Genomic DNA, 27552 nt, shown 5'->3' with positions numbered 1-27552 from the left:
GTACCCTGGAGGGAATCCATCAATCTGATCTCGTGACAGACCACAATTCTCTTTTGCTGTCAAAATTGTTTTAGCATAAAGTTCCCTGGGATTATCAATTTTCCCTTTGAACTGTTAAGGCAATAAATACTGTGAAAAAAAGGTCTGAGCTTGCTCTTGTGTGATTTTGGCAACAGCTGTGGGATTAAAAGGGAATTCTACAAGCATCAAGTACTTTGCGCATCAAGTACTTTACTTTTCAAATCATGTGGCAAAGTTAGTTTAACCGCTGTTTCCTCTAGCCATTTTGTTTATTAATTTAAAATCTCTTACCATTATTTGGCTCCAAATTTTGTAGGCAACAGATCTTGGATTTTTGTAAAATCCAGTCGTAATCAGAAGTGTCATCGTCATTTGATTCTTTAATCAGTTTCACCGGATAAAGGTTTTGATTTTATCATTTAACTGGTTCTCTAATTTCTTTTTCGTCTGCGTTGTGTTTTTAAATCCTTCTAGCCATCAGCTTTTTATTTTGATCAGTAAGCGAAGCTATTTGAGATTCTGCATTACGGCGTCTACCTTCATCCCTCCAAAAATCTGAGGGAGTTTGAAGTGCTTTTTAGTTATTTTAACAATATTTAATACTAACTAAGTAACAAACAAAACTAACAAATAAAACTATCGGTACCGTGATTACCATACATGTATTTAAAGAACTGAAAAACTTCCCAAAAACTTTCCAACTATCAGTCTACCTGAGCATATAAATCATTCCTGTTGATGCAAAGAAGAGCGAGTCGATTCTTGCAGAAATGAAATATACTCCATTTTGGGGAGAGCGTGTCATCCCCACTTATAAAATAAAAAAAGGCAGTTTCTCTACATACAGTATGTCTATTTCTCACAAATATATCAGTGTTCCAACACTTATTTTTTTTGACCTCAAGTCCTGCATATGCTATAAGTCCCACTGGACTACTCAGACCAACATGGCATTCTGGCCATTATTTCCTTAATGTTACCAGAGATATTAAACCTTTTTAGAAGAGCGAGTCAGATTCTTAAGGCAGGAGAAGCAGAACATTCTCACAACACAATCAAATTCAAGTGTTATGAAATTGCCAGCGTTCCTAAAAACATCTCTACAATAACGTTCCCAATAACACAAAATAATAAAAAATAACCCTCACAAACACACAGCGGACTTACCTAAATTTCAGGATGACGTCAACCTTTTTTCTGGTACTCCAGTCCACAGACTTTCGACAACAACTCAGCAACAATAATTTGGGATTTTGGAAGTGAATCCTTTACCTTTTGAAAATTTAGATCGAAGTCACTGATTGTGTCGTTGGTCTGCAAAGAGGAGTTTCCATCAAAGGTCTATTGTCAATCCGGGTCACGGCACCAAATTGTTGAAGAATATTATCAAACCAGTTCAGAAGTCCGCTTTGTGATTTTTTTGAGGTTTTATTGAGCCGGCGGTGAGCACGTCTGCACAGACCAGAGGTCTGGTAGAAATGCTGACCTCGAGTGACGTTGTAATCAGATTTTTATACAAGAAGTTTCAGGAATACCAGCCCAGTGAGAGAGGTGGGACTTTTAGCTTTAGGACCACCCCTGAGGGATCAGGAAGTCCGTATATGTTCTTTGTCTCTGTGGGGGCTGGAAGTCTCGGCAGGGATGCAGAACGCCGGACCTTGCGTGACAATGTCCCGGCAGGGGTCCCCAGGAACTGGAACCCGCATGTCTATGAGCATAAGGGGGGCTTGAGCAATCTGCAAGGCGTCGTTGTGTCCCTGCAGGGGGGCCAAATGGTCAAAATGCTTCATCACTGGGAGGGGGGGGCGTGGCTTCGGTTTCGCTGTGGGCTACATCTCACCAGCAGCTTCTGTTTTGTATAACTCTGCTGGGAGACGAGGTCCTGCAGGATCACTAATAACCGCTGGGATCAAGGGGTTTTTACTGAGAAACCAGCAAGCTTTCGGGCGTTGCTGCTCCTCCACCAAAACGAAGCTCAAAGTCACCGAAACGATCATTTCTGAAAACTCCGGCCAAAGTGGAGATTTGCAAAAACCCTGTCTTCACGTTTGTTTGTAAACAGAGGGAAACGGACATTTAGGCTTCAGAACGTCACATTATGCGACAGAAACGTCACCAGCGTCATGTTTGCGACCTGTATTTACAATTTGTTTGACCAAAGTCAATATTTTCTTGTATTTTACCCGTTTTATATTCTAAAGTCACACTTAAAAATAACTCCACTTCTCTGTCACTCGAAAGACTCTCATGTCATCTTGGAAGTAACTAGAAGTTACTCGTGTCATTTGTTGATGTTTTTTTCCAGGATTCTGATTGGCTAGCATGACTTTATGCTTCTCGTTACACTGCCCCCCTGTAGGTTTGGCTACAGGGGGGGAAATATCCGTTTTTGTAAATACTATGTGTAAACGTGGCCTCAGAGGAACCCGACTAGTTCTGGGTATCTAAGAGGGAAAAAAAAAACCCAAATCAAATCCTCCGTATCATTATCCAGAAAACTAACTTCATAAACTCACTGAGAGAAACACCACCTGGTTTTCCTCATGTTCTGCTCCAGAAGTCATGAGAGAGTTTGTAAGAGACGGACGGGTTCATCAGGGAACTTGTCAGCAGCTTTGGTTGGTTCTGCTGCAGGTTTGGTTGGTCGTCCTCAAACTCTCAGCTCCAGTTGTTTTTGTTTTTCTCTCCTGATCGGTCAGCTTTAACCGTCCACGTCTCTCGTCCCGCAGGACACAGAAAACGGCTTCTTCCTGGACGTGAATGAGCAGGTGTCCATGGCGTGCAGCCAGCTGGCCCAGGACCCCAAGCTGCAGGGAGGTTACAACGCCATGGGCTTCTCGCAGGGGTCCCAGTTTCTGTACGTCTGTGTTTTCACCATGACTGAGCACGGCCCGGTAGCCACGGCAACCATGTAACACTGTAGCTAAACGTCTGTTGACAACGATCAAAACAAACAAAATGCTGTTATTTACATCAGAATGCACATTCGGCAACCTGCAGGTCCTCTACTGACCACTAGGGGTCCAATAGATTTCATCTCCACTAAGCTCTGTGTTAAAATGTCCAACTTGACAGCAGAAATAAACATATTTACAGTCCGGTACAAGAACAGTTTTATTACAAACACATTATTGAGGCAGTATTTGGTGTCCGGAGTGTCTCCTCGTCAGAGGTGTCAAAAGTATTCACATTCATTACTCAGGTAGAAGTATAGATACTAGAGTTTAAAAATACTCCTGTAGAAGTTGAAGTATCAACTCAAGTTTTTTACTCAAGTAAAAGTATAAAAGTACTGGTTTCAAAACTACTTAAAGTATAAAAGTAAAAGTAATGTAAGGGGGAAAAAAGTAATTAAGGACAAAAGCCATTGAAAATGAATGCATCTTAGTATAATGCAAATATATTAAAGAACCATATATGTGTACTATTGAGCATTAACATGTGTTTCAGAGAGCAGGAGATATGATATGATGATAATGGTGCAAAAAGTCAAACTTCAGAGGCATATTATCTTTTATCCTAACATTTATTGGTATGTACATCCAAGTTTAGTTGCAGGAATCTGAGGGAACGGATGTAAGAACAAAACTGGACAAGAACATCTGAAACAACCACAACCAAATTCACTCTATCCGGATGGAGCAATTTAACTGGATAGTTTTTATTTAAAGGCCGAAATGAAATAGAGTAACGAGGCTGTTTTTAAAATGTAAGGAGTAAAAAGTACAGATAATTGCGTGAAAATGTAAGGAGTAAAAGTAAAAAATCGTCTGAAAAATAATTACTCCAGTGAAGTATAGATAACCAAGATTTCTACTTAAGTAAGGTAACAAAGTATTTGTACTTTGTTACTTGACACCTCTGCTCCCCGTAGCTGTGTTCATGTGCCGCCTTGTTTCCCTCCAGGAGAGCTGTGGCTCAGCGCTGCCCGTCTCCACCAATGAAAACCCTGGTCTCGGTGGGCGGCCAGCACCAAGGTGAGAACCAGAACCGTCCGGCTCCTGCGTGTGAGCGTGGATCAGCGCTGACGTCTGCTTGTGTGTCTCAGGGGTCTACGGGCTTCCCAGGTGTCCCGGGGAGAGTTCCCACATCTGCGACATGATCCGAGCAGCTCTGAACAAGGGCGCCTACTCGGACCTGGTCCAGAAACAGTGAGTTCACGGGTCGCCGCAGCACCGCTGGCCGAGCCTCTCCGGTGTGTCCTGACTGTGTGTGTTTCAGCCTGGTGCAGGCCCAGTACTGGCACGACCCGCTCCACGAAGACCTGTACCAGCAGCACAGCCTGTTCCTCGCCGACATCAACCAGGAGAGGGTGAGTACGCCGAGCGGAGGGGCACGGGGACCTGGGGACCCGGTGACTGGGCCCAGAAGGGCCCGCCTGGACCCAAACACCCCGGTCCATCAGTGGCTTCTATTCTATTCTATTCTATTCACGTCTATTCAATTCACGTCTATTACAGAACATGACCCCCAAGCAATAATTACATAAACATAAAATAAACACTGGCAGGTAAAAACTCCCCTAGTGGGAGAAAAACCTTAAGCCAAACCGTGGCTAGAAAAACTCCCCTTTTAGGAGGAAGAAACCTGGACCAGGACCTGGATCATAAGGGGGGGCCCTCCGGAGCCAGCTGGACAGAGCAGGAAAAGAGAAAGCAGACAGAGAGAATGAAGAACAGAGAAAGGAGAGACACAGACACAACGGCTAACTGGTGCAGTACAGGGATGACTATAATAACCATAAAATATTATAACCAATGGGTTACAAGGATGGTCCAGCCTTGGTCCCACCGGTTCTCGTACCCAACCCGTTCAGTCCCATGTGGGTGCCACATGTGAGGCCTGAGGCCACCTGCTAGAACATGATAAAGCTGTCGCAGTTGTTTAAAAAAACAATCTTTATTGAAACATTTTGAGCAAAAACCAAGCATCAGCCATCTAACTGTCTGATTGGAAACTAAGATTAGCTGCAGTTCCTCGACTGACCACTAGAGGCTCCAAAAGTGAGTCGGTCTCCACTGACCTCCAGGTTAAAATGTCCAACATCAGAGCAGAAATAAACATATTTACAGCCTGGTTCATAAAACTGTTTTGGTCTCAATCGTTAATTTCACATCTTTGGCAACTCTGATGGATGGATTTGTTTTTGTACCATGCCAGGAGAATTTATATAAAGCATTGAATTTTATTTATAATATGACTGACAGGCGACGCAGCCAATGACCAGCCGGTATCACTTCCTCGCCCGTAATCGTTCTGCCAGGCTTAGAAAAGCAACCAGCCGTCTGTATTAACCAGCGTCATTTTTGCTTTCACCGTCAAATAAACATGTTAAACGGTTTATCCTGATGTAAACATCTGTCAGCAGCTCTGCAGATATCTTGGCGTGGTTTGGCTGAAGGAGCTGGGAGCAAAGCTAACTTTGATTGACTTATGGTGGGCGTGTCCCCGTTGGCTCCCCCCGTATGAGGAGAATGGGCTTCAAACCCGGTCTTCAGAAACTAATATATAGTCTAATAGTCTTATATATGTGGGTGAAACATAAGTATAGAAATTTAAAAAATAGATCAAAAATTGACGCAAGAGACATTCATTTTGAATAAAAATGTAGGAGATCGTTTTTATTGCTTATACTTACTTTAAAGTTTAAAGTATCAAATTATGTCTTTGTGTCTGAAAATAAACACAAATAGATCTAGAATTTGGCTAACGAGTAGCAGAACAATAAGAGTATGAACTTTTATTCTGAAAGAAAGCCACAAGAACATGTTTAGCTACTGTACGTCCAAACGAGTGGGAAAAGGGCGCCAGACCGGAAAAACTTTTTTCGGTCGCCTAGCAACTTGCAACAAACATGTACGTGATTTGCGCATGCGCGCCCTGCTCTGCACCGACTCTGTGCCCACCCCACGGTGTGCACGGCGCAAACCGCGTTCTATGTGAAAGTAGCTTAAAGATGTAGAACCTGGAGGAGATGATAGATGTGCTGCTGGGTCTGTAGCTTGTGTTTGATATCAAGTTAAAAAATGAGAGTGAGAGAAGCTTCAAGCTGTGACGCTTTTTAATTTTTTTTAGTTTGTCTCAGCGCTGCTGAAAAGTCAGCGCCGGAGCAGCTATGAAGGGACAGAGCTCCTGGTGGATCTGGTCGTTCCTTATCACCCGTCTAGATCCCTTTTTTATTCTCTCCTCAGCCACCAGGTTTATGAACATCTGCACCTCAGAGTTGGATCACCAAACAGACTTTTGCTGCCGTTGCCTGTTGAATAAAATGAACAAGAAGCCGCAAGTCGTTCTTTCACTGATGTCACATCCTGACTCAGACGTCTGACTCCAACCCCCCGACCAATCGGTGGCCTGTAGTGTGATGACGTCAGATACAGCCGACTCAGAGGACAGAGGAGTTACAGAGGTTTCATCCAAACATGGTTCTGGACCTTTAGATCAAACATTCAGACCTACTTTAGTCTCACCTGTCTGTTGGACGTTGTCCCAGAAGTCTGCTGGTTTGATGGCTGCTGAAATCTCTCAAACCTCTTTGCACTGGGTAAACACCCGCCTTAATGTTCTGGACCAGAAGTCTGTCGGAGCTGCTCTTATACAGGTCTGCAAACCTGGTGATGAGTCCACCAGAGACCACAGTATGCGGGTTGTTTGAGTAACTAAACCAGTATGACGTGTTGAGGAGCATGTGGTCGCAGGATGGGTGTTCAGTTGTTGTCGTCTCCTGCTGCAGGGCATCAACGAGACGTACAGGAAGAACCTGCAGCAGCTGGAGAAGTTTGTCATGGTGAAGTTCCTGAACGACACCATGGTGGATCCTGTAGCGTCAGAGGTGAGTGCCCTCCCCGATCCGCCGTGAGCACGGGAAGCTGCTGCTCCACTCACCCGCCTGTCCTTCTCCCAGTGGTTCGGCTTCCTGAAAGCAGGCCAGGCCAAGGAGACGGAGACGCTGCAGGAGAGCCAGCTCTACAAGCAGGTAACCCCCACCCCCCTAGCTAGTCGTCTTCAGAGCACTTCCAGCCATAAGAAAGCAAAAGCTTCTTCATCCAAACTGCAGCAGACAGTCAGAAATCTGTGAAGCTGATGTTCACAATGACTTAATTTGACCTAATCATTGGCCGCATTAATAAAAATAAACCCTTCCGTGATGTCACTGAGGTGAACAGCGCCGTGTCGGCAGGAAGTAACTCTGCCCAACACTGGTGAGTCTCCAGCAGGGCTGGAAGCTAAAGGGATCACATCCACCACCAGAGCTACTATAGCTCAGTCATTCTGATCAAACCCATCACACCTCCTCTCCGGTACTGAAACCCCGGGACCTGCAGTCTCCTCCCGGTCGGTGCTGGAGGACGTCTTAACTACCGGGTCTCCAGCAGCTGGGACCTGGAACAGTCTTGGTTGGTCTGCAGGTCTGTCCAGCTGGATGTTCCTGGGTTTCCCTCGTCAGCTCCGTGCAGCTGCTGAACTGAGCTGCACCAGAAATGGAGAATTATTCATCAGCCGTGATCCTCAGACCTTCTGGGTCCAACTGGGCCGAGCATCAAAACATCCTATACGTTGTTCCTTCCAGAAGTTTAGGTTGAAATGTTGAAATCCATGACTTAAAGAAACTGTTAGAGTAAATGGCTTTATGTGAGAAACAGCCGTCATGGTGCAGGTGGAGACGTCTCGATGCATCGTGGGACACGTCCCTACGGTCCAGTATAAACCGTGAGAGATCTGTTGGACTAGTAAAGCCCAGACTGTTTGTCAGGGTCCTGTCCGATCAGAGCTCGGGCCGTACTTGGCAGCGGGCCAGTCTACTTAGGGTTGCCACCTTTCAGACATAGAAATAAAGGACAACCCGATTTCAGCAACGCAGGCGCCAAAAAAAAGGGACATCCCCAAAACTTCTAAACTGAATAGAAATGTATTTATTTTATATATTAAAAAAACTAAATGCTTTGATTTCAAGTTTAAAGTGCTTTAATAGCATTGAACTTGCATGACTGTACAGCCAACCATAGCCTATGCTGTGTATGTCCACATCAGCCAAGATGTAGAATATAGCTACGGAGAATTAGAACATGGTGTAAAAGGTAATTTATTTAAATAATTCAACCAATGAAATTAATACATTACATAGTCTCATTACATGCAAAGCAAGATATGTTAAACCTTTTGTTATAATTTTGATGATTGAATTGTTTATTGATTTCATAAAATATTCAAATTTGAGATTTTTTATTTGGGGTTTTCATAAACTGTGATCCATAATCACCAAAATTATAACAAAGGCTTGAAAAATCTCACTTTGAATGTAATGGGAAATAATATGTTTCACCTTTAGTTGAATTTACTATGAATTAAGTTTTGCAATATATTCACATTTTCCGACCTTCACCTGTATATTATGATATCAATAAATAAGAGCACAATATATGTCCGTATTGGTTCAATATGGAACGCAACTTTTAATTCCCAATTACGTAACAATTCCGTATTTCAAGGGACTGGTGGCAACCCTAGTCCTGGTCCTGAACCTCCTGACTCTCGTGTCTGCAGGATCGTCTGGGTCTGGCTGCCATGGACGCGGCGGGGAAGCTGGTTTTCCTGGCCACCGAGGGCGACCACCTGCAGTTCTCCAGAGCCTGGTTCGTCGCCAACCTGGTGCCGTTCCTGAGGTAGAGCGAGCAGCAGCCGCCGCCGCGCCGCCGTCTGCCTGCACTGATCACCGACAGCCCCCCCGATCACCTGCAGCAATCTGTCGTCTTAAATCTGAGCCGCTCCGACAAGGTCCAACTTTTAAATCTGAAAATGCTTCTTAACTGTGGAAATCTGCTTGTGTACAAACTTTTAATCCAATAAAGACAAACCAGAGAGACATTATTGCAACAGTTTAATGATGTCTCAGTACTGATGAGCACATTTGATTCTGGAGCCAAAAAAAATAAAATAAAAATGTGAAAGAAAAGGAGACGAATGAAAGAAGTCAGTAGCCGGCGGTGTTTCCCCTGCAGGCTCCGGGGATGAAGGTGCAGCCTTCAGCCTCCTACAGACGTCTACCTGTCTGACTTGGAATGTTTCTAACACTCGGGAATGTCCAGCGTGTGGAATGGGAGAGAAAACCGGGAGTTTTATTTGTTCGAGCCGAGTTGGAACCGTCAGAAGTTGATGTTGGACTCCTCAGTGGAGGTGATATGACGTTCTGAAGACTTTAAGTGCATGTAAACAAGGGGGAAGGGGGGCTGAATGGGGTCTAATCTACCGTTTATTTCTGATTTTTTCTGACAAACAATATGAAACTGCTTCGAGCTGCTGCGTTGACGCTCGTGAAAAGTGCCCATGATTACATGACGAGCTGCTGGCTGCTGATTGGCTGGAGGAGCTGCTGCCGACGGTGAGCAGCCCTCTCATTGGCTGATGAAGGGAACAGCTGCAGCGTGATTGGCTGAGGAGGGGTTAAGTCATGAGCTCTCAGTCTACAGTGTGGCTGTTAGCTGGGGGGGGTCAGGGCGGGGGGTGGGTGGCGGTGGCGTGTCGGAGTAGAGGATCTACCCAGCGATCTCTGTCGCCGTGGTAACCAGCTTGTGACCATTCCAGACGGTCTTGAACTGCTCCGGAACAGGAAGCTCCGTCTGTAGAGAACAACACATCCATCAGATCGATTGATCAGAGCGATCGATCGGCTCGGGGCGACTGCCGGAAACATGTCTGCGTCTACTCACAAACTCTCCGTCCTTGTTGGGGACCAGGATGTTCATCTCGGAGCTCTTGGCGCTGATGATCTCGCATTTCAGGGAGTCGTTGCTCAGGTAGACGTGGCAGCCGTCCGTCTTGTTGATGGAGATGGTGGGGACCTTCCCCATGACCTGCACACAGAGGAGAGGGTTCAGGGGGGGAAACCCGGGGGGGGAACCCGGACCGGGTCTAGGGCAGAGCCGGGGCAGGACCTGCTGGACTCACCTGGACCTTGACGTCCCTGCAGTTGATGACCTCCACGATCCCCACCACGTCGTCAAACACCAGGCCCATCTTCTTACAGTTGTCTGTGGGACACAGTTTACACTCGGTTGGCTGTTTCATGGCAATACAGTAATCCCTCACCATAACACGGTTCACCTTTCACGTCTCGCTAATACGGATTTGCATTGTGCATCGTGTTCTGCATTCTGATTGGCTAAACAGGGGGGGTGGGCTGATCTCCGCAAAAAAAAAAAACAAAGGTTGCTACTTCACGGATTTCACTTATCACGGGTTCTTTTTGGAACCTAACCCTCGCGAAAAACCAGGGATTTCTGTCTTTCAGATTGTTTCCTAACATCACATTTGTCTCCCAGCTCTGAAGTCATTGGTTAGATTCATTTACACCCAAGGATGGCTGTGATGACCTCTGACCCTGAGGAGGATCAAAATCATCCAATAGAGGGTCTGCATTGACGTCACTTCTCCACTGGACCAGCCCCCTTACTCGCACTGAGTGGCAAAACATCAGCAAAAACAGCTGCAACTAGTGGAGAAGACGGGATAACAGCCGATTATGGGCTTAAATTAAAGGCAGTTGGACTTGACAGTGACCCGTACAGTTACCCCAAGAACCAGTTTTCCATGGACATTAATATTTGGCCACGAATCCAGTTTCCTGATATTTATATGTACTTAATTTCTACGCCGGGGAAATACACAAAGCAAAGGTTGAAGGCATGAAAAAGTCTTGACGCTTGGTCCTACTTCTAGGCAGGATTTGTTGTAGAAATTAAAGTGATGAGGACGCCGAACTTTATGATTTGACCATTTAACGTTAGCTACCCAAAAATCCAACATTACCTGATATGATACAAAATGAGAACCGCAAATCCACGTTTCGGTGCCTGGAATCTAGTTGTTTCTGTGAATTGCAGCGATCCATTTGTCTCTCTTAAGCTTATTTTTCGTCAGTCTGTAAAACGATAACTCCGATTTCTTGCTAAATCTATGAGTGCAGTCGATCGCACAACAGCTCTTTTCCATTTTAGATGTTTTCCAGTTGATCAAACTGAAAGTTTAGCTGCCACTCAGTCTTTCTGCCACTCAGTGGGCGTAACCCGCTGTGAAGTCGTATCTGTGACGTCATGCGCATTCCCTCTATTCCCCTCCCTGAGCTGTGACAGACCCAGTCAGGACCTGAGAGCAGGCGTGTTCTTACCCAGGGTGATGGAGTTGATCTTCCCCTTCACCTGCAACGTGCTTTTGTTGCACTTGTAGGCGTAAACCACCTGCTTCAGCTCCGTGTCGCTGATCACCAGGTCCTGCGCCCCCTCATGGTTCTCCTGCCGAGACAGAACCCAACAGAGACAAAAGTCAGAGGAAGGAGGGAAACCACGAACCTCCACACCAGAGCCAGAGTCTGATATCGACCTAGACCGGTCTCTACTCCTGCGGCTGCAACACTCTGAGTTACAGCGACTTTGTTCTTTATTTCTCACGTTTGCACCTCGACAATTCCGTTGGCACAACTTGTCTTTATTTCCGCAGCAGAGGAATCAGATCGTGACGTTTCATGTTTTAAATATAAGTTTATATTCAGGGCTGCACATAAGTGGGCCGCCAGAGCGCATGCGCCGTCAAAATCCTCAGTGCGCTGTCAATCTTGTGCTGCGAAGCGCTTTTGCGTACCAACAGCTGGGGCTCATATTATTGGTTGTGGCCAGACCAGAATACTAATATTAAAAAATCTATTGGGAGAGCTTTTCCCCAGAACTGCCACTCAAAGTTGGTACTGGCCAATCACAGCGCGTCCTTACTCCCCCTCCATGCTCGTTGCGGCGGTGAGGAAGAGAGGTAAGGATCAGCTTTACTGAACAAACCCCGACACGTCTCGTCAAAATGTCCAAGAAGCAAGCGCCATTAAGTAATTATTTTGGCGTTCCACCACCACCAACTACAAAGAGACGCCAAACTGAACCACTACCCGAATCGAACAGAAAACGTGTGTTCGCCGAGAAGTGGCTGCATGATGTTACGCGGCGACGCGCACCGTACGTTCACGGTCCCGCGTATCCTACCCCGTAAGCTCTGCGTTGGTGCAACGCAGAACCATAAATCAGCGTCCGTGTCCGTGTCCGTGTCCGTCACTGCATGCAGCAGTTTCCTGCAGCAGCAAGACGCTGCTCTCTGATTATGGCTCACAGTTTATGAAAACCCCAAATAAAAAATAAATTAATTTATGAAATCAATAAACAATTCCATCATCAAAATTATAACAAGTAAAGGTTCAACATATCTTGCTTTGCATGTAATAAGACTGGGTAATATATTAGTTTCACCTTTTAAGTTGAATTATTGAAATAGATTAACTTTTACACCATATTCTAGTTGAATTATTGAAATAAATTAACTTTTACACCATATTCTAGTTGAATTATTGAAATAAGTTAACTTTTACACCATATTCTAGTTGAATTATTGAAATAAGTTAACTTTTACACCATATTCTAGTTGAATTATTGAAATAAGTTAACTTTTACACCATATTCTTCACCTGTAGCAATATTCTACACCTTGGCTGATGTGGACATACAGAGCATAGGCGGCTATTTCAGCTGCTATATAGTTGGCTGTCTGTACAGTCATGCAAGTTCAATGCTATTAAAGAACACGTTTTTTCATATAAAATAAACACATTTTTATGCAGTTTAGAAGTTTTGGGGCTTTTTTTTGGCTCCTGCGCTGCTGAAATCGGGGCGTCCTTTATTTCTATTTCTGAAAGTTGGCAACCCTAGGTACAAAATATGCCATGAGCATCCCAATCTGGCCGATAAAAACTGTAACTTTTATACTGACTCTACAGACTAACACGCACCATAATTTGTTAATTCATCTTTATAAGTGAATAAATATCGTTTCGCCTATAACTTATTCCTGCATCCCTCTTTTATCGATCCGGCGAGACGGGTCACCACGTTTTTGGAGCCCCAAGTCACATATCCAGGGGCTCCTCTGAGCACCAGACCAAAATAGTTATGTGCAGCCCTGTTTATATTGTTCATATTGTTATACTTATGAGAGAGATGATCGCGGACATCCACAATGCGTAAGACTCAAACGTGTACATTGGGTTTAATCCGTCAGTATATAATACGTCTGACAATAAAGCGGAACGAGGAGCCGTTTTTCATCCACCAACTTAAGTTCTGGTGTCGGTTCTTGAAATACAAACAAGAAAAGGAGAGGATAATGATGCACCAACGCTGCCCATAAACATTCACAAACCCCTACGATCATAATAAAACCACAACTCTTCACGGAACGCAACACAAAGCAAAGAACAACATTACCCATAATGCAATGCAGCTGAAATTGGAAGAAATGCCCCAAATGAATTATAATTTTCCAGGCCTCAACTTCTGACAGGAGTGTCTCCAGTTCACAGCCGATGTTTTTTTTTTAAATTTGTTTTACTTGTTTTTGCAAGTTCCTTGTAAGGGTGAACTGTTTTTAATAGATAATTATCCTCATTATCATATTCAAATATATGTATTTGAGGGAGGAGACAGGGTGGAGTGTTGTGCTCCCGCATGTGCGCTCAAATCCACGCTGATTGTGAAAGAAGAAAGAAACCTGCGTGGATTTGGGCGTACGCACACTTTTGAACATCTGAATTTTTTTTTGCGTACGCAAGAATTCCACACACGGATTCATGTTGAAATCCACGCACTCTTTGTACATGAGGCCCCAGAACTGGACCACCATACCAGAACCAGGCTCTGGAGTCCATGTTTTCCTTTCCCCACCACCAACTCACCACTTTCCACTTCTTCCCGTCCAGCTCCAGCACCGGGGGCAGCATGCGGGTCGGGGTGGCTGAGGCGGCGGGTCGGGGGGCCGAGGAGGAGAAGGGTTTGGGTCCAGTACGCACTCCACTTCCCTGAGTCCTCAGATTTGGGTTCTTGTGGGTCTTCTGGTCGTCGCTGACGTGCTTCAGGACTGAAGGGGGGAAAGAGACGTCCGTGAATGCAACTTAAAGGGAAAAGGTACAAAAGCGAGGAGAGAAACAGACGTTAGAGACGTGGCCCCGCCCACCTTTGGTGATGTCAGCGCCCTTGTTGATGGAGGCGAACAGGGCGTTCCTGGTGTCGGGGCCAGAATCTCCCCCGCTGCCGGCGCTCAGGTCCATGGGTGGAGGAGGAGGTCCTGGGGGAGGGGGGGCGGGGGGGCCGACAGGACCGCTGGACGGGGCTGCAGAGGCCGACGCAATGGGACCCTGACGAGGACGGGAAACAGAGAAAAATATGATCAATACCGTATTGGCCCGAATATAAGACGACCCCCTCTTTTTCAAGACTCAAGTATGAAAAAATACTTTTTGAACAGCGAATTCAATTTTTGTACAGAAAATAATTAGAGTATATCTGAAACAAATGATTATAACAATATATTCGAGAGAAAAAGCCTGTTATTTTGCCTCATTCAAATCATCATCTTGAAGTTTGCATCATAACTTCTCCTAAGCTGCCGGTTAACCTGCCGATCCTCCACCCACTTTTCTCCAGATTGTCGCTACATTTCTCCATTTTCTGTTATCTCTTCTTTGAGTTTCTTCTCTTTTCTTTCTTACTGCTATTTTTATTTTTCTTCTTTGTGACAGGGGTTCGCTTCGGCAAGTTCAGCACTTGCTTTAAAGATATCTGGCGCCATCTAGCGTTGTGAATGGGTAAACTTAAACTTAAACTTTATTTATTTGTATAGCGCCAAATCATACAATATAAAATGCAACACATGGTGCTTTACATGCAGAATAAAATAACAATAAAAAAAAAACACAATTTAAAACATTCCATACGACCCCACCCCCCACGCGTACACACACACTCACTCACACTCATATACCTGTGCACACACTCACACGCCCACACCCACACACACACACACACAATAAGTGGACTGGTGACATGGCTTAGCACTAACGATCCAGGTGAGGAAAACACTACCTATGGGTGGCCGTCCACACCGAGAGGCATCACCGACCACGACCACCAGAAGCATCCCCACAGAGACCCCCCCAACCCGGACAGACCGGGGCAGACCCCACACAGAAGGTGGAGCCCCCCCCCAGCTACCCAGGCCTGAGGGATCCCCATGACGACACCCCCATGGGCGGAGCAGGCACACCTCCCAGTGTGAACGACCCCCCTGAGGAAACACTGGAGCTAAAAACTAAAAGATTAAAAGAAAGTAAAAAAATGCCTAAAAGTGTAAAATTTTAGAGAAATATATATAAAACTTAAGATGAATAATAAATAACATAAAGTAAAAAGTCATTAAAATGGATTAAAGTTTTAGAGATGATAAAAGAGCTAAAGAAGTACACACAATACATAGCTAAAAACACTAGGTAAATGAGATCAGATAAAAGCCAAACTAAAAAGGTGTGTCTTGAGCCTCCTTTTAAAAATATCAACATTCTCTGCGGCCCTGAGGTTCTCTGGCAGGCTGTTCCATAAAGAGGGGCCATAATGGCTGAATGCAGCCTCACCGTGGGTTTTGGTCGCGGTTCGGGGAATGGTTAAAAGGCCGGTACCAGAGGACCTCAGGGTCCGTGAGGGTTGATACAGTAAAAGCAGATCAGATAAATAAGATGGCCCAAGACCGTTAAGACACTTAAAAACCAGTAAAAGAACCTTAAAATCAATCCTGAAACGGACGGGGAGCCAATGCAGCGATTTTAAAACAGGTGTAATGTGCTCCCGCCCTCTGGTCCTCGTCAGCACGCGAGCGGCTGAGTTCTGTAATAGCTGTAAGTTCTTAATACTCTTTTTAGGAAGACCAGAGAGCAGGGCATTACAATAATCTAAACGACTAGAGATAAAAGCATGCATCAGCACCTCCGTGCTGGCCTGAGAGAGAAACGGGCGGACTCTGGCTATGTTCTTAAGATGGTAAAAACCTATATAATGTCTAGACCCCGAATGGAAGACGATCCCCACTTTTTCAGTCTTATTTTAAAGCAAAAAACACCGTCTTATATTCGGGCCAATACGGTAAAACTGACATGAAGATCACAATGTAACTGATGGAGGTTCAACTAAAGGTTCATGTTCTGGCCTCTGGAAAGATCCTAGAGACAACTTCTGTTGTAACAGACGCTATATAAATGAAATTGAAGTTATCAACTCCATCCTGGTTGCTGCCCCCCCCCCCCTCCTAACAGACTCGTGTAGCCTACAGGTAGAAACACTTATTTGATCAACTTTACATGATTCAGCTCCTTAGGAGTGACACCCTCCACCCCAGCAGCACCTCTGGCCCCCGACTACTTCCTTCTGGCTCCTGTCTCTTTAAGTCCCGCCTCTTCCAGTCAGCTCTGATCCACTATGTTTTATGTCTTAAGTGTCCATATTTTCAGTTTCCTGCCAACCATTGTTTTTACCTCCTGGACTTCATCAGGCCAGACTGGCGTAGCAGTCGTAGCGGCCAGGCTGCTGTCACAACGCTATGCTCACATCTACACCGTGGGTCTTGATCGTGTCTTACGCCATGACTAACATTGGCAGTACAAACATTCACCGGTGGCGTCACCGCTCCGGACCGTAAACATGCTCCCCGTTCGGGGACCCTCCCGTCTAGGCCTGTGTTGAAAAAATATTGATTTTCCGATTCTAAAATCGATTCTCATATTAATTCCTAAAAATGGATTTGTATGTCTAAAGATCGATTTTTTTTCCATCATTACAACTTTTGGTATTTTTTTGTTTATGCCCAAAAAAGGAATGTTTTGTTGGACACACTGTTTTTGCATTTAAATATCTTTAAAAAAAAAGGTATGAAACATTAAAGTTTTCAGTTATAATTGCATACATTGGCTATATTTCATTACTTTATATACTTTCTTGGGGTTACATTTGCATAAAATGCTAAAAACCAAATTCTCAAAAATTAAAAACCGAAAAATACAGAAAAGGGAAGAAATTAAAACGGAATGTGGGTAAAACTAAAAGCGATTTCATACGTTCTCTGATTGCTGCCTTGGATATGTTTGATAATTCTGACCCACGATGTTTCTGAAAGCAGTTATATAATTCATGCAACACCTCAAAAAACTGTTTTAATAACACCACCCCAAATGTTATCGGAATCAAATCGGATCAAATCTTGATAATCGATTCTGAATCTTAATCTGAGTCGATTCTTGACATTTGAATCGATCTCCAGCCCTGCTCCCGTGGAGACGTTGCTGCAGGATGAGGGAGACTCACAGACTGTGTGGAAACTCACAGATTTGCTCCAGGTCAGGCCGGTGGTGTGGTGCTTCTTGATGTAGTCCTGCAGCCCGGTCCAGATGGAGACGTAGGCCCTCACCCAGTCCACGTGCATCTTGTCCCTGTGAGGACCAAACCAGGTTCATCAGTTACAGACGTTCTACTCTGAGTCGCCGCCATCCTGCACGGAAACTTCCTCAGAGTCACATTGAGTCACCGCTCTTTCAAAAAAGGAAGTCTGCTGCTCCAACGCCACAAACGGAAGATGTTACAACATTTTTAAAGCAATATGAAGAGTGAGGAGCAGAAACAGGAAGTGAAGCAGTACTAACTTCTCCTTGTAGTCCTTGAGCACGCGGTTGGTGTAGAACATGGCGGCATCCTGCATCTCTTTGACGTAGGGACCCGGCTTCGGCGCCTGGACACACATCGTTTATGTTTGAGACATTTCTGGGCAGCCTCCAAACGTTTCATCTCATGTTTCAAATCAAACTTTATTTGTATAGCGCTTTTCATACATTTATAAAAATGTAAAACACAAAGTGCTTTACATAAAGCGTTTAAACAAACATAAAATGTATTAATGCCCTCAGCTCAGAGTCAAAAATAACACCCAGGTTCTTTACACAATGTGATGGTTTAAAATCTTGTAGTTTTGGTAAAAGTTTCTCTCTTGGCTTCAGGACCAATAATTAAAACTTCTGTTTTGTCCTGGTTGAGCTGTAGAAAGTTCTCTGTCATCCATGACTTTATATCTAAAATACAGTTAAGAAGGGCATCAATTGGTTTCGTGTCTTCAGGAGACACGGCGATATACAGCTGTGTATCGTCAGCATAACTATGAAAATTGATGCCGTGCCTCCTGATGACGTCCCCAAGTGAAAGAATATATAAATTAAAAAGTATTGGGCCTAAAATCGAACCTTGGGGTACCCCACACTGTATTTTATAAGTTTTTGAGGAACATGTATCCATACTTACAAGAAATTGTCAGTCTTTGAGGTAGGAGCTGAACCAGTTTAAACAGTACCAGAGAGGTCCGCCAGGTTTCTGAGTCTATTTATCAAAGTGAGGTGATCTACTGTATCGAAAGCAGCACTTAGTCCAGTAGCACCAGGACTGAGAGTTTCTGTGAGTCCATGTTACACCTGATATCATTAACAATCTTTAACAGGGCTGTCTCGGTGCTGTGGTTCATCCTAAAACCAGACTGATATTTCTCTAAAACATTATTACTGTTTAAAAATTCAGTTGGATAAAACAATTTTTCTAAAATTGTACTTAAAAATGGTAAGTTGGATACAGGTCGGTATTTATTAGGAACATTGGGATCTAGATTACTCTTCTTCTTGTTTGCTACGAAGGAGCACAAACAGAACCACAGCAGAGTCCGTCTCCTTCAGAGACCCTGGAGCTCTGTGGACCGACGCCACAGCCCCACCCGGTCTCACCATGGCAACCCATCCCAGGGCGGGGACGCTCTCGCTGACGGCAGACAGGTGGTTGAAGAGCGGGGAGGTCCGGTTCTGCTCGCGGAAGGCCTGGACCTGCTGGATGGCCCTGGAGACGGGCTGCATCAGAGTCGTCAGAACCGCCTGGAGGACCAGAACAAACGGTCAACAAGAGCGTTGCAGTTCCTACAAATAAATCTGCCTTGGAGACGTTGCTGGACCAGAACCACATGTCCCACTTGTCTGTTCATGTCCTTCCAATATTTGAACGCATGGTCTATCAAAACGGCTCCATATGGGATTGATTACATGACTGGATCAGCGGGTCATCAGGGTCCACACAAGTCTGTTCATGTACCAGTAACTTATGTCATACCTGTTTCACATTAGGTCTGAACAGTTTCACAATTTGTCCTCAAATCCTTTTCTAAAACTAATTTCTGCTTCTAAAAACCTCCCAGAAGCGAAGCCTGAGGTTCTCTGGTGTGCTGGACCGGCCCTGCTCATGAGCAGTACTTTTGTCAACACAGCAGGTCTATACGCCCCCATGTGGTCAGAGGTGGGATTACTACATACAGTGGCTTTAGAGTTCCTCTAGTGAGTAAAAACAATCCTGCTCACGAGGTTAACAAAGCTGCAGGAAGTTGCAGTTCCTCTACTGACCACTAGGGGTCTTATCAAGAGCCGCTCACAGCTAATGTCCTGCCGTTGTGACTTACAGGCTTCCATCTTTAGTCAGACGGTGCTAACAGACCACTTTTGTTATTTTTTATCCGCTATAAAGTAAGCCAGAGCGGGGGCGGAGCCTAGTTCTTTCAAAGTTTAGGACCAGGTATTCCTCTGTGTGTGTGTGTGTGTGTGTGTGTGTGTGTGTGTGTGTGCGCTCACGTCAGAGGGCTTCTGGGAGGTGGAGGCCGTGACCAACAGCTGCCTCTGACTGGTCACCGCCTGCTGCATCATCATTGCCTGAAGATGACAAGTTCAGAACATTTAAGACAAATTTAAAACATTCAAAACAACAAACATTCAAAAATATCTTGTTCTGTTCAACACTTGTCTTCAGGTTTGCAGCTAACAAGTGTTTATCGTGAATAAAGAGGGAAGTATTCAGAGTCATCATCAGCCTCATGTGGATGCTAAAAGGTCCACCTCAAAAGAAGAAAACTAATCTTCTAGCAGCTTAAAAGTGAGCTCAGAAGTGCAGGTGTGATGCCTCATGTGATCAGCAGCATTGTGATCCTAAAGTTCATTCAACAAGTTGTGACTTTATTTCTGATGTTTTGTACATTTGGATTCATACAACAAACAGAAACCTGCTGGACCGGCCCCCGACGTACCTAGAACACCCACGATGCCTTACGTTTGCACCTGGAAGTCAAAGTTCCTAGTCGGAGGTTTATGCAGGTACAGCGTCGTGATCTAACATCACCAACAATACCAGCAGCACTGGTGCCAACGCTGGAAGACGCTCATCTGTTGACTTTGTAAGTGGAGCGCGGCCCACTTGGGTGGGACTTTTCAGAGAAACGGACCGCAACTAGGAACCATGTTCATGTGCAGCGACGACATTCTGAACAGTTCTGATCACACAAGACAGCCAACGATACGCCTGCTATGAAAACCCAAACTAAGTGCAGAGATTCTCTCAGGAACTAAATTAACATTTAAACACAATCACTGATCCTCCATTCGGACAGGAGGCCTCACTACCAGCAGCTCCTGAGCTCCACCATCCGTTCATCTTGGATGGGTCGACATCCACTGATTTGTGGGTTCCAGCTGTTTGTACGACGCCAGCGAACCGCGACAGCCATTTATGAGTTCACTGCTGAGAACATGTAAAACTGTTTTCTGCTAAACATCTGAAGCTACATGGCGGCGCCCCGTACGGAGGGAAGCAATGCAAACCAAACATTACATTTAAAAGCATAATAAAAGCCAGTTTGATGAAGAAATATCGGGATAACTGTTAAGTTAGGTGGGTTCTCTTTTTTTTCTCTCCCCCTTTTTGCACCATCGTCATATTTTTTTTCTTTGAATCAAAAAAGAATACGACTATCTGTGTTTGATGACAGCTATTTTGTGTTATTTTTTTGTTGTAGTTTTGGTCTTGTTTTTTGTTTGTTTTTTGTTTTTTAAATTTATTGGAAAGTGTTTGTTTTTGTAATTGCATAATTTGTTTTATTATTATTACATTAATTGAAATTTGAGTTCTTAGGAAAAAGGGACGGATAAAACAAGCTTAGTTTTCTTTTGTGCTCCCTTTCATTCAAGGAAAGAGATTTGTTGTAATTATATTTAACTGTTTTGTTTTTCTTTTAATGAATAAAATAAAGAATAAAAAAAAAAGTGAGCTTCAATCTCGCTCTTCACAAGTCAATGGGTCATACTTCATCCATTGTTGTTTTGTTTGTTTTTTAAACGGTCTATGGTTTATGGTTGCAGAGGGCGCAAGTAACTTCTAACACGTCAACGTGAGCATCAGCCAATCAAACTGCAGCTAGACAACTGGTGCTCGCCCACGAGATGGTATTGGGGGGGGGGGGGGGGGGGGGGGTGGCACATACATGTTTCTGGACATCACCGCCGATCTTCTGGCTGAGTGAGAGGTACTGAGCCACGGGACCACGGACGATCTCGTCGAAGGCCTCAACAAATGCAGAAACAGCTGCGGGGAGAAAGAGAAACAAGTACATGAGGCTAGAATCAGAAACATCTGACTCAGAATCTTGAACATGCCGTCATTTAGCGTCCAAGAGAGGAATAGAAATGTGTTTTTACCTCCCGCCGGTCCAGAGCTGCCACTCGGGCCGGACATGCCCTCCAGACGGCCCACTGCCACCTCCAACCGCTGCACCAGATTTGCCAAATCTGCCATACCTGTGGGGACCAGGGAGAGAATAAACAATAACTATGGATGCTCAGTTGTTTTTTAATTTCTTGTGTGATGTCACAGGGTGGGAGGAGTCTGGGACTAGAACTTTAACTCCAACAAATAAGATGGGTCCCAGTGTGTGTTTGTAAAAAGCTTGTAATCTGCAGCAGTCACATCTGGCAGATCTGCACCGCTGGAAGGTTTCACATCTTGTGCCGTTTAAATGTTCAGAAACACACAGACCAACCCGGGACACAGACTCCCCCCCTCCGCCTGACCCGGTGCTCTGCTACCGGACCAGACCGCGTTGGACCGGTCGTGCGTGTCCGCGGCTGCTCGTTAGCATTGAGCTCTTAACGAGCTGCAGCTCATTACCGGCTCAGCTGCACAACGCTTACAGGAATTACGTAATGGCATCCAGACTCCGCCGCGGCTCAAACCACGGACCTTCCAATGTCTCGTCTTCTGATTGGATTAACCGTGACGATCAAAATGAACCTTCTGGAGGAGGACGGCTGCTCGCTTCTGAACAACTTCTGAACCGGTGGCCCAACAGGTTGTGTGATTGATGCCTAATCAATTTGGCATAAAACTAAAGGTGACCTGAGAAACTACAGCTGATCTCTTCAGCGTGTGCCAGATCTTCACAACCGCCTGAACTCACAGCTCAGACCCGAGAGCCCAGAACCTCAGATACTTCTGACACGGCAGCTTTGAAAACCAGATGTCTGGATATTTCAGGTCGCCAGCTTTTTAATTCCTCTCCTCTTCAATACTATGATTCTGGTTCCTCTGGCTTCTCAATCGTAACAACATGACTCGTCTGTGTTAGAGAAAACATTCTTCATGGGAATGTAGTATTAATCCTCTGGAGCCCTGCGAGCGTCCTGCTGCCAGCTGGGTAGTGGGAATCTGTTTTTGGAGCTGGGTCCAGTTTGCAGTTGCAAAACCACTCGCTTCTCACACAAACAGATTACACTGAATGAAGTCAGGGAAGTCCCCGTTTTAGAGACCCTGCTCCTGCAGAGAGGCTGCGTGAACACGCCTGGACGTGCTGAGGAAGGTATGAAGGCCTCGTGCTTTCAGACATGTACACACAACTGAAGAATGCTCAGGTGTTTCTCCTCGTCGCCCAGAATCACCTCAAAACCGACCTGGGAACTCATTTAAAACAAACGTGTTTGTACAACCGAGGATCCTCACCTAAGAGCACTAATTGGCTCTGTTGTCTGCGTTTATCAATCTGGTTAACCTGATTAAGTCCAGCTGACTCCTTCAGACGTGGCTGCAGACTTACAGAACACCTGAAGGCCGTCTGAGGACATGACTGAACCACATCTCAGGAATCTCCACTCGTACCTGTGAAGCTCGGGTATTGCTCTACCGATCCTCAGTCTGGTCTACAAGTATCTGAACCGCTAGGATTGTGACTGTAAACGCCACCAACATGTGATCAGAGCATAGACTTTTATCATCAGGAGGTTTCCAGAGCCGGACCAGCGGAGGCCACCGATTGGTCGGGGGGTTGGAGTCAGACGTCTGAGTCAGGATGTGACATCAGAGAAAGAGCGACTCTGACGGCGGCTTCTTGTTCATTTTATTCTACAGGCAATGGCAGCTCAAAAGTCTGTTTCATGATCCAACTCTGAGGTGCAGATGTTCATAAACCTGGTGAGGAGAGAATTAAAAAGGGATCTAGACGGGCGATAAGAAACGACCAGATCTACCAGGAGCTCTGTCACTTCATAGCTGCTCGTGGCTCAGCAGTGCCGAGACATATAAAAAAAAAAAAAAAAAAAAAAAAGCGTTGCCGCTTGAAGCTTCTCTCACTCTCATTTTTTAACTTGATATCGAACACAAGCCACAGACCCAGTAGCACATATATCATCTCCTCCAGGTTCTACATCTTTAGTGTTGTCTTCTTCGTTTAGATCAAACAATCAAATAAGTCACAGCAGCTTCACTCCAACCTCCTACTTCTGCTCCAGGTGCTGAACTGTTGTGGAAAAGAAACTTGGCCAAGTTGAGATGAGTAGAGCCGAGTAGGTGCTAGTGAAAACTTTGGAGCAGGGTGTTTCAGTAAACTCCAGCTCTGCTGTCAGACCTGGATCTTTTCTTACTGAAGTAAGAGTGTAAAACCCTGAAGCAGGTTATGAAGTCAGACTTTGATCCCATCGTCCAGGTGTTGCAGCAGTATAACACACCTTTAGGCGGGAGGACCTTCAGTATTGCATCACTTCCACAAGCATTAAAGTGCTTGTGAACGTCTTACATTCATCCTGGAGATACAGAAACCACTTCCTGCTCCTGCACAGACCTGTCATGCATCTGCACTGCAGATTCTGCAGGAACCAGACCACAGCAGGACACGCCCAAACCTGCCTCCAGCAGCCGATCTCAGCCCTTCCTGGTTCCAGCTGTGTGACTCACCTGCAGCACAGGGAGGGAGGGGTCCACAGAGCCGAGAGACACCAGGAAACGAGCACCTGAACTCCTGCAGACAGCCCACTCTGCTGTTTAGGACACAAGCTTCCCGTGCTGTGGAAAACTAGCAATCCCAGAGAGACAAACCGGACTTCCTGAACATTCTGTGGCTCCACTTTAAATACTCTTCTCCCTCAAGAGTGTTGAAGTTAACTAGCGTGTATAAGTGCTGACTGTCAGGGAAACTCCGTCTATAAACAACTTCCAGAAACAACAGTATGGGAGAGAAAAACAGCAGGAACATTTTGGTCAGAGTGAAGCGGCAGAAACTGAAGCGGCAGAATCTGCAGGAGGTTCAGATGTCTTCAAAAGTGTCCGCTGGTTAAAAGGAGGACACAGGTGATGCATGCTGCTAAACACTTTTCTAGCTCTTAAAAAGCTACGACACAATCAGCCTCAGTTCTGGTATAGACCTGCTACAGTCCACCTCCACACAGGCAGGAATGCTTCACAGATACAAAAACAACAGGCAACTTCTGGTTTACACGGCCGAGTTCGATGCAGAAGTAACAAGACCTGCTCAACTGAACCCAAGTTCTGCCCCAGCTGTGCTTTAAGACACCCTGGTACCAATGACTGTCGTCATCAGACTTACACAGACCTCGGCAAGCTGATTATGATAGTAAATGTGAATCAGGTGTGTTGAAGCAGTGAAACATCCAAAACAATTTGCATTAATCAGTTTTTTATCACCAGTTGAAAATAAATCAAGCACCGATTTAAACGCTGCACCTGCAAGGCATCCTGGGATACAGTTACTCCCATTCCTCTCTTTCATAAAGATGCTCCACTATTTAAATTAAGGACATTAGAAAGGAAACACCGAAGTCGCTTTTCTTCAGGAGACTTGTTCAGGTTTTATCACGGTGGTCAGATTCCAGGTTGTTTATTCCCTCAGAAACCTTCCTGACACAAACCATTTCATACTCGACTTTCTGCATCAGTTACAAGCAGATTATCATAACTGTTAATCAGCATACGACTATCATATCAATTCAGCCTGCACTGACCAAACAAAAGCTCCAGACGTGCTCCGAAAACCATTTCACATCTGTCTTAAATTCAGACATTCCTGCATTTATTTTCATTTATCAGCTCTGTTCATTCTGATAGATAATTGACCTTATTGATTGATCCAGCCATATAAACAAACCCCATACCTGACATTAACGTCACACTGGTGCCCTGTCAACGGTTCAAGTGAGGAATGTCTAAACCAGGGGGTCCCGAGGACGTGGATGGAGAAACAGTTTGCGTTGCTTCTTCATATGATGCAGTTCAAAACAATCAGGTTCTTGAAGTGCATAACTATCAGATGGCTGAATCCAGACCCTCCTACATAAAATATATGGATCCATAAAGTATGGGATCTCTATCAAATGGAGCAAATCACTTACTCATTAAGGCTCCAAAAATCCACCTTTATTAAGCGGTGGAGCCCTGTCATAGCTTTATTAATACAATGAGGTCTATCACCCAATGTTGCCTGCCTAATTCTTACTGTATTCCCTCTATACACATATTCTATACACATGCCAATTTTTCCTAGAGTAAATATGGTGCCTGCATTTTTGTACACACCGTTGTACCTTGGAGTGGACAATTATTATTATTGATTTTACAATTTAAATTTTTTTTATTTATGCGTTTGTTATTATATACTTATATTTTGGAGTTATTATGTTGTTTTCTCTAGTTTTATTTGCTTAATACTTAAGTATAATGTGTACAAATGTTGTATGCAGCTAAAAAAGGCAAAAGAAAGAAGAAAATGTATATGGGTCCAATGACGTGACACCTATATTTTCTGAAAAACAGATTTTTTTTTTCAATTCAAAAAAAGGTTTAAATGGATAACAAAAATACCATATGAACTACTTGTCCCGCATATGGACTCACTTGAATTTTACAAAAAATACTAGTTATTTGGGATTTTGTTGTCGTTTTAAGCGTCAAAATGTCATGTGGTGCGACCGTCCGACCATGACTCTTGTTTTGAAAACTCTTTTTTGAAATCACTCTAAATGTTTTTAAATCAATCTTCTGCCCTATCTGGCATGATTTCTGAACTGTCTTGTAGTGTGTAAGATTGCAACACATTTGTATTTATATTTCCATTTCCATCATAATATACAAACAAAGTTTGACTGATGTTCATTTTATGAAATATCCTGTGGCGCGACCATTAAAAAACAACCATTTTTCTATAATACTGAAAACTTGTAAAATAAAGATGTCAAGATGTTAAGGAAATTAATTTATTTTAATATGAATCATGGTTGCACCACATATCCTCTTTTAAGGCTAGTGCCAATTCATCTTGACAAAAAACTCAATTTTTTTTATATGAATTTATGTGTACACAACATTCTTAATGTTTGAACTACTGCAATAGATATTCTTTTTTTTATTATTTTAAAATTGACCTGTTGAAAATCCTTATTCGTCATTGACCCATATGGTGTATTGTTGTTGAAAACTAAATAAAAATTAAGTTCCCAAAAAAAACAACCAATCAGTTTCCGTCAGAAGCCAGGTCTGTGATGGTAATCTGCACCTACTGTCCTGATGTCGGACATCTATCTGCGTGTTTACATCCGTCCGTGCGGCCAGCTCTGATCACGTGACTCTGATCAATGAGTTCCTCTTCTAGTGATCGGGGGTTGAGAGAGCAGAATCATTTGTTTTCGTGTGCAGAACACAAGCAGGAGGCTGATTACCGCGGAAGTAGGTTAGGCCTGCGTGGGGAGGGAGGGCGCGTCCACGGCGCACGTCTTTATTGCCCCCTTTCAGTGAATCTAGCGATATTTCCAACACGTCTTCACACTGGGCTCAAGCCGCTGCTTCAGCGGCGGGCGGAGGGGGGGGCGTTTCAACAGGGGTACAAATCCTACCGCTACACCTGGGAGGACCGGGGGCCGAGGGCCGGGGACAGGGAGCCGGGGGCCGGCCTCTGCGGGTGACAGCCGGCTGGATGAGCCCCAGCAGCCCGGAGAGGGGGGCTCTGACAGCCCGGGGACGGCCGCAGGCTGTCCCCAGGCTGTCAGAGCCCCCCTCTCCGGGCTGCCGGTGTTGTGACCAAATAAGTTCCCTTAGCCAAGCGAGTCCTCCTCCCAGGGGAACCCGCGGCAGCAGCATAGAAACACATTAACACCGCTAAAGTCTCATTATGTCAGCCAGCGCTGCTACCTCAGTAAACACACATTACGGTACCGGGAACCAGACCTCCACACCCCCCTGGAGTTGCTTACCTGCTGCGGTTTGGTCCGGGTTCTGTCTCCGTGCGTGTTTTTGTAGCGGGGTTCAGGCTCGCAGCAGCAGCAGCAGCCTCTTCCTGGATGTGCTGGTTTTTACCCAGCGGCCCCCGCGCGCAGCGCCCTGCGCGGCCCCGCCCTGGCCGAGGCTGATTCTGCCCTTATAAGGAGCGAGGCGCGGAGACGCGCCTGCGGAGAAACAGAGAAACACGCGCTCCTTCTTCCTCCGGTGGTGGTGATGATGCAGCGGG

The 27552-nt window shown here is 45.0% G+C and overlaps 2 protein-coding genes across 3 annotated transcripts in view; one reads left to right on the top strand and one right to left on the bottom strand.

The window, feature by feature from the left end:
* ppt1 (palmitoyl-protein thioesterase 1 (ceroid-lipofuscinosis, neuronal 1, infantile)) overlaps window positions 1-8884 on the top strand; it is a 14897-nt gene extending 6013 nt beyond the window's left edge. For both annotated transcript variants that reach the window (XM_061741102.1, XM_061741104.1), the window contains exons 4-10: window positions 2751-2878; window positions 3928-3998; window positions 4070-4172; window positions 4243-4333; window positions 6755-6853; window positions 6926-6997; window positions 8566-8884. In XM_061741102.1, coding sequence (XP_061597086.1) covers window positions 2751-2878; window positions 3928-3998; window positions 4070-4172; window positions 4243-4333; window positions 6755-6853; window positions 6926-6997; window positions 8566-8688 — 687 coding nt within the window. In that variant the 3' untranslated portion in view covers window positions 8689-8884. The remainder of the gene's footprint in view (window positions 1-2750; window positions 2879-3927; window positions 3999-4069; window positions 4173-4242; window positions 4334-6754; window positions 6854-6925; window positions 6998-8565) is intronic.
* cap1 (CAP, adenylate cyclase-associated protein 1 (yeast)) lies at window positions 8883-27400 on the bottom strand. The gene is made up of 13 exons (XM_061741101.1): window positions 27299-27400; window positions 21470-21568; window positions 21256-21356; window positions 19577-19654; window positions 18689-18832; window positions 17570-17655; window positions 17254-17359; window positions 14062-14242; window positions 13784-13965; window positions 11186-11309; window positions 9967-10049; window positions 9729-9872; window positions 8883-9638 (listed from the first exon to the last, which is right to left on the bottom strand). The coding sequence occupies exons 2-13, from the start codon at window positions 21564-21566 to the stop codon at window positions 9555-9557; spliced, it is 1410 nt and encodes a 469-aa protein (XP_061597085.1). The 5' UTR covers window positions 21567-21568; window positions 27299-27400; the 3' UTR covers window positions 8883-9554.
* Between the last annotated feature and the right edge of the window lie 152 nt (window positions 27401-27552).

The sequence above is a fragment of the Cololabis saira genome, chromosome 15, assembly GCF_033807715.1.
Source record: "Cololabis saira isolate AMF1-May2022 chromosome 15, fColSai1.1, whole genome shotgun sequence".
Taxonomy (NCBI): domain Eukaryota; kingdom Metazoa; phylum Chordata; class Actinopteri; order Beloniformes; family Belonidae; genus Cololabis; species Cololabis saira.
The sequence above is the reverse complement of the archived record's forward strand: the minus strand, read 5'-3'. Positions and strand labels throughout refer to the sequence as shown.